This window comes from Rhipicephalus sanguineus, unplaced genomic scaffold (genome assembly GCF_013339695.2).
Source record: "Rhipicephalus sanguineus isolate Rsan-2018 unplaced genomic scaffold, BIME_Rsan_1.4 Seq4023, whole genome shotgun sequence".
Lineage (NCBI taxonomy): Eukaryota > Metazoa > Arthropoda > Arachnida > Ixodida > Ixodidae > Rhipicephalus > Rhipicephalus sanguineus.
Genome location: NW_023615179.1, coordinates 5,001 through 12,041, shown reverse-complemented (window position 1 = coordinate 12,041; position 7,041 = coordinate 5,001). Strand labels below are relative to the sequence as shown.

Sequence of the window (7,041 nt, the reverse complement as noted above, 5' to 3'; positions counted from 1 at the left end):
GGAAGCTAGAACAAGTGCACCCACAAAGTTGTGACACATGCAGTGCTGCATTGTCTGCTCTCGCACACAGATGCAAGCAACCGTCCGGACGCCTTCAAAACTTGCTAAAATCCTCCATCATCCGCAGATGGTCGGCGAGCTTTCAACAATGACTGGTAAAACCCGCTTTGTCTACGTAACCCAACAGCAGCACCACATTAGTGAAAAGATGCTGCGTGGAGTTTTGCACAAAACTCTCCACAGAATGGTACTGCACTGTTAAACGGAACGTCTCAAACAAAGGTGAAAACCACCTAACGTTATGGAAATTGCAAGCAGTATTGAATCCATTGCAAGAGACTCTTGTCTGCTGAGACAGTCATTTCATAACAACTGACCTACCTTCATTTTAGAGACTAAAAACATGAATTCACTTCACAAGTGCAACCAGTACTTGCTGGAAGCAATCCACACTAACCAGCTGCTGAACTCACTGAATATTGGCATGACTCTGCTGCTCACTACCCGAGGCCAGCAAATGCTGCAATGACATTGCTGTGCCTATAGTGGGGTACAACTTTAGAAGACAGGAGAGGCCCCGCCCAGATGACCGAAGCGCAGCAGCCAGTTGCCTCCGCGACTAAAGAAATAGTCCCTGCTAGGCATGTTAGGCATGTTCTCCGTCGGCGGGGTCACCGGCCGTCCGGCTCATGACGTCACCTGAAGTGCGCGCCTATTGGTGGAGGCTCGTATGCATCCGCCTTTGAGGGGAAAATGCCGCTGCCTTCTAAAGTTGTACCCGACTATAGCTAATGAAAGCTGCGATGTTGAGAGGGTTCTTTCAGCTGAGGTACAGAGTCGTCCACTTCCACCTTGAACACCGCACCGTGCGGCCAGCACTCCGCGGAGCGCCTCTCTTGGTTGCTTGGGTAACTAGCGCGTATGCGCAGTGACAGCTCTAGGCGGAGCCTTCGCCGCGTCGTCTGCTAAAGCGCGGCAGCTCTGCCGAATTGTACTTGCTTTGCGGTGAAGCTAACTTCGCTCTTGCTATGCGCATGCAAATCCAGCATCAGGCACGGTTCAGAAGAAGCGAAGCGACTGCACCTTGTTCCGTCTAGCTTTTGCTGCTAGTGTTTTCTTTCATTTCTGGATGCGATCTCACAACCAATAAACCTCGGTCCGTGCATGAGTAAACTTTCACAGCCGCGCTTGAACTCCTACAACTAAGCAACTCAGCTCCTTTGAGCCCAGTAGCCAGAATGTTCCCGCTGCTCACGCAAATGTTTTTGATCAGCTTCAAAGCTAGGCGCCGCAAAATTGGCGATAAATGCATGGTAAGGTCTGACATAACAGCTTTAAATGTGCGAAAGTTTGGATTGTTACTCGCCTGAAAACAAAAGGATGTGAGCAATTTGCCAATTTCAGGCAAGTTACATTACATTCAGGTGTTATCAGCACTGCTGCCTTCATGCGCTAGCGAATTTAACTCGCCAATACGCCGCCCTAATTTGCTACTCATGTGCAACCATGCTTATTCGTACCATTCATGCAGAAAAATGAAGAAGCATTCTAATAGAGTTTTCAGCTGAACTCATATCATGCAATCAGTTCACCAAAGAAGCGCCGCTGACAAATGATTACTTCTGTAAGCAGGCGCTGAATAAAGCTTGACTCCCTTTTTATTGCTAGGTGACCCAAAGCACCGCGTATCGCTTTATATATTTCTTGGCTCAAAACTTTAGCACGAAGCAGAAAGTTTTCCGTGAGCCTTCAATTCACAGCGCAAACTTATTTTTTTTATTGTCGACTTTGTGTCGCCAAACTTTCAGCTGATGAAAACAACCGTGTGAGTAGCGGGAATATTCTAACTGTATGGCACAAAGCATCTGAGTAGCTTAGTTGCGGGAGTGCCAGCCCGGCTTGACGATCTCACTCATGCACGGGCCAAGGTTTATTACTTTTAAGATCGCATGCAGAAAAAGAAAACAGTAGGAGAAAAAGCAGTGCGGAACGAGGCGCAGTCGCTGCGCTTCTCGATTTCCATGAGATTAAGTTACCTTCATCGAAGAGCAAGCGCGATTGGGCGGAGCCACTGCGCTTTAGCAGACGACGCGGCGAAGGCACCACCTACAGTTGTCACTGCGCTTGCGTGCCCCAGCCGCCCGCGAGAGACGCTCCGCGGAGCGTTGGCTGCACGGTGCGGTGCTCAAGGTGGAAGTGGATGCCTCTGAACATCCAAAGGTGAGACAGCTCTCGAATGAAGACCAACATGCTGCACATGCAAATGGCAATGTACGTTAACAAGGACGCGTAAAAAATCGGTGATCAGCTTTTTGTGAATTAAATGTGTCTTTTCCTAGATGTTATCAAGGCTCTTTACTGTCCTTTTGACTTATCAATTTGGGTAAATGTATTTCATGTAGCATTTCTAAACTAAACCCCCCCAAAAACATGCAGTTCAATGATGGTTCCACGAAAAATGTGATTTCTCTCAAATTATCAGCTTGAAAAATAGCACCCAATTTTTACCCTCTAATTTGAAAAAATATAAAACACAAAAACAAACCACCGTAGTTATGCAATTTGTGTTAGAATGCTTTGGCTTCCTGTGCGACACAATTTGTACAAACCGCACCTCTCACCACCAGACAGGCATAGATGAGACTCTGGCTAAGAACATGTGCAAGGTTGTAACCAAGCTGATCATTGCGCATCATAGCAACAATAAGGCCGTCGTCATCACCATGACCAAAAAATAATGACCCACCGATCAAGACAACAAGTGTGTGTGTGTACCTTTCATCACATTTACCACCAATCATAACAAGAAACGAGTTCATACATTTGTTCATATTTTTGTGTTATGTGCTAGACAGCTTCACTGGTAACCTGCCTTCACAAAATGGAATGGCTCGAAATTTTTATCACAATTTTACGCACCAATTCAGTCATACACACAACACATTGTCACATTGTAAACAGTGGTAGTTTAGCACAATAGCAATAATACGCCAGCAAACGAGCAAGGCCTTATCTATAAGAAAGCAACATTGTGCTTATAAAGCCCCTGTTGCTGTGGTTCGTGTTTGTGCACTCAGCATGTATACGCACTGCGCATAAGCACCACGGCTTGACACAGGTTGCCAGTTCCCTTAGTCACAGTGATGGCAAAGCCGCCTCTCAGCAATCACTCCTTTTGCCTTATAAAAAGCATAGAATAAAGTGGGGATGCCTAATAATATAGATTGTAATATCAAGCACGAATTATGGTGCATGTAAAGAACAGAAGACTGTACAGCAATCCGAATGGCTCCTTTGCACAGTATGAAGGCCTGTCGACCAGGATGCACAACAAACCGGTTTTTGCAACATTGAAACACATTTTAAAAATGCAAATCCTGTTGAAACTGCAAAAAGTGTGCTAGATTCTATCACTATAATTTACGGTCCTTCCATTTCCACTAGGATATGATAGCACGTTCTAGCCAGTTGTCTGTGTTTCTAACTTAGAATTGTTATGTTTAAGCTGTTGCATTAACGTAGACAGAACTTTCAATGGCAAACTTGTAAGGCATATTGGGAAACACCCAATGGCTCTCTATTGATGAATAAACGGCTTTTACAGGGCTCTAAAATTGCCAAAGCTCCGAACGAGTGTGAATATTGGTGTTGAATCCTTCATCTGAGGCAAGCTTTGAGATTGGGCTAGTTGCTAATCCATCTTCAACAAAAAGTGTAGGAGTGGACAACAGACAAAGAAGGAACAAAGACAACCGTTCCCTTCTTTGTCTATTGTACACTGCTGCACTGTTTGTTGACGATGAACTTCGTTTGAGGTTTCTAGTCTCACTGATATAAGTCGTATAAAAGTTCATGCGTGGAATTTTGTAGATTACCCCTGGTAACTTTTATTGCTCCAAGAGGTCTTTAACATGTGTGAGCTGTCATGTTACCTAGTTTTTTGGCATCTGGGAAATTCTCACACAATTAGTGTAAAAAAATCTTGCAAGTGACTCGCTTATTCCCTGCACCATGGGATGCCCACATACTTTTGCTGTTCCCGTTTGTCCTCCCAAAGAATCAAAGTGCTCCTTCGACAAATAGTTTCCAGGAGGTTACCCACAAAATGCGTGAACTGTGACACATCCTACATTAGTGGAACGAAAAGTTCAAACAAACAACAAAACACCATAAAAAGTGCCTTGAGAAAGGCAAGACATGCTCAAACACTGGTGGATAATTATTCATTACTAACCAAGCGATTAATTTGGACACCACTGCTCTAATCGCAATGAAGAAAATCTTTATACATCTGATCTCAAATGTGGTATGTGTGCAACTTACTTTAGCTGTACATGTGTTGACCTACCCAGGATATACACCAGCACCCACTGGCACCTAGGCCATAAATAATCACCCTCTTCGCATTCTTTATTGTGAACAAGGGGCCTATAGTGGTTCTGAAACGTTAATTTTAATTGTTGCCTTTTCAAAAGGTACCTCACATACATGAACCCATTTCGTCGACAGGTTTTCATTCGTCCACTGAAACAGATCGAGATAGCAGTGACCTGTGGGCTTTCATTTATTCAAGGGTAACAAAAGTTACCTAACAACGTCATAGTGAGTTGGTTGTCACTGAGAAGATGCAGACACTGGCGGTTTTCTGAATTTGGTATCACCACATACTGATGTTTCAGTCAAACATTTCTTTTCCCATGCCTTGAAAACACTGTCTTACTCTATTAGTGGCCTTCGGTGAGAAAGGCTAGGATGCTTGTGTCACTACCACTGCCATTGTTGATGAACCATTCCACGGACATTGGAATGGTTTATCAACATTGTCTCTAACATACGAGCCAGCTCATGTGACGGCACATGCAAGCCATGTATTCTCAAATGCCTCTACTAAAAATGGCACCACGTTGCCTCACTCCGCTAAATCTAAATACTGAAAAGCATCCTCACTGTCCATGTATGTCACAGTCTTAAAGAAAGGGCATTAAATTTCAAGGCCTTGTTTTCCACTGTGTATAATGGCCACATGCAAGATCACTAAAAGGTGTGCACGTTTTCACTGTATTTGCTTAACGTGCATTGTCACCTTCATTTCGGTATTTTCCCTGTATCTCAACATCGTGTGAACGCCTTGTCAATAACAACAGTCAGGTATTTCAGATGAACGCATATACACGGGAGAAAATTGCTAGGAGCACTTACAACTAAGTTTTAAAATTCGTTAGAATGCGGTGCGGACGGTACGCATCTACATACCGCTTTAATCGGGTCTGTTGGCAGTGCAGGTTTACCGTGCAGCAATACGGATATGCCATACCGTCGTGGTCGGCATGTCAGTACTTTAACCCGCAAGACCTCTACCGCATCACTTTACCGCAAGCAATGAGCAACTAGCGCGGCTAAAAAGTTCTTAAAAAAAGCTGCGTGCCGACCACGACGGTACGGCATTTCCCTCAGCGGCGCGCACCAGTATGTCAGCGTAAACTTACCTCGGCGTTCAAGATTCGAACACACGGCAGGCGTTTCAGCGTAGCCGTCAGCTTGCGGTTCAGCAAGCGCGTTTTCTTGGATCTGGCGCTCTGCATCGGCGTCTTCAGAGCTGGAGCAACGTGGCAGCACCTTGAAGACGTATACACCACGGGGGCCACATCGTGCTGCAGTTGCAGAACTAACTTCTAAAATGTAAAGAAAATACAACCTTCAGTGACTGATGCCAAGCATCTCACAATTTCAGAATACGTACCCCTATATTGTCGCATATGGTCCGCGTTGGCACTGCAAACGTCGTTACCACCAACGTACAAAACGACAGTCTACGCGCTGAAAGTGCATCGCAGAGACGGCCTCAGCCATTCGCACACCGTCAAAACCACCAAAACTAAATGTGCAGGTCTCGACGGATGTTTTCAAGTGAAGGCGACTCCTGCACATGAATTTAACCTGGCTGTCGCCTATCACTACACCGCGCAAAGAAGACATAACTCAAACAAAGCCGGCGACTGCGGTGAGGGTACCGAGTAGAACATAGGCAAGTAAAGGCTGGGGACAAGGCCGAGGAATCGTCGGATCTTTCCCTAGCTACAACAGTACCTGTCTAGGGGCAGGGAGTACCTCCCTATGGTAACGTCAGATCCGGTTTCGCGCCAAACCGGGAGAGCCCCGACTCCGGGGATACGCTTTCGCAAGGTCAGGGAAGAGAGTCAAGGAAAGAGTCAGTCAACCGTCGTGTTTCTTCGTCGCGAGGAGGGGGCAATCGCGCAAGAACACTTGAATAAAATTGCTGCACAACTTCAAGCTGACAAATTCGTATACTGCGCATATGTGATAGCAAATTGCGACGTTGCGCACAGCGAGTTACCACAACTCTTTTGTGAAAAACCTCATGCTAATTATTGAGACGAAAGATCTAGACGCCTCATCGAACGCGAAAATTGACCCTCGGCGCTGTCGGCGCCAACGCGAGTGATGCAAAAAATCATCACGTGACGACCTCACCACATGACTTTGAAATTTGTGATGTCACCATGTCATTTTTGACGTCACATAACGTGACGCTACACGATATCGTCATCGCATGACATTGTCGCATGGTCAAAGGTTGGCCGATCACGGAGGCAGTGCAAAACCAGGTGAGGCGCTCAAAGCTTGAAATGCCTCCGATCGAGGAGGCAGTGTAAAACTACTATAGGTGTCCAAAGCGTTCGAGGAAAGGGGGAGGGGGGGCGGTCGTGGGAAGATCAACACATCGGCCGAGAAGAAAAACAAGGTGGCTTTCGCCTTCGAGTCGTCTTAGGCGAAAGCATAATGGGCCCTGGGAATTTTTTTTTAGAAAAATTACTTCAACCTTCTCCAAACGAAATAGAGTGATGTATAGATTACGTAAGTATACAGATATTAGCTCAGCGTGACTGTGGTGACGCCTACGCTGTCAAGTGGTGTCGGCAGAATAAAGGCAAAAAATATTCAAGTAAAGAAGAAAGGGGTTACTAGAGAAGCATAGGAGTGCATTGAAAATGTATATGTCAAGATCATAAGCACGGAGAT

General features: G+C 45.6%; 1 protein-coding gene across 1 annotated transcript; it reads right to left on the bottom strand.

The window, feature by feature from the left end:
- Positions 1–687: 687 nt before the first annotated feature.
- Positions 688–6,115, bottom strand: LOC125756653 (uncharacterized). Its single transcript, XM_049411555.1, has 3 exons — positions 5,741–6,115; positions 5,487–5,672; positions 688–2,251 (listed from the first exon to the last, which is right to left on the bottom strand). Exons 1-3 carry the CDS (start codon positions 5,754–5,756, stop codon positions 2,079–2,081), a joined length of 375 nt encoding a protein of 124 aa, XP_049267512.1. The 5' UTR covers positions 5,757–6,115; the 3' UTR covers positions 688–2,078.
- Between the last annotated feature and the right edge of the window lie 926 nt (positions 6,116–7,041).

Excerpts from the sequence above, each read along its gene's own strand:
- LOC125756653 (XM_049411555.1), bottom strand. Across the intron at positions 2,252-5,486 it reads TTCGAATCTTGAACGCCGAG|CATGTTGGTCTTCATTCGAG; the intron begins GTAAGTTTACGC and ends TTGCATGTGCAG.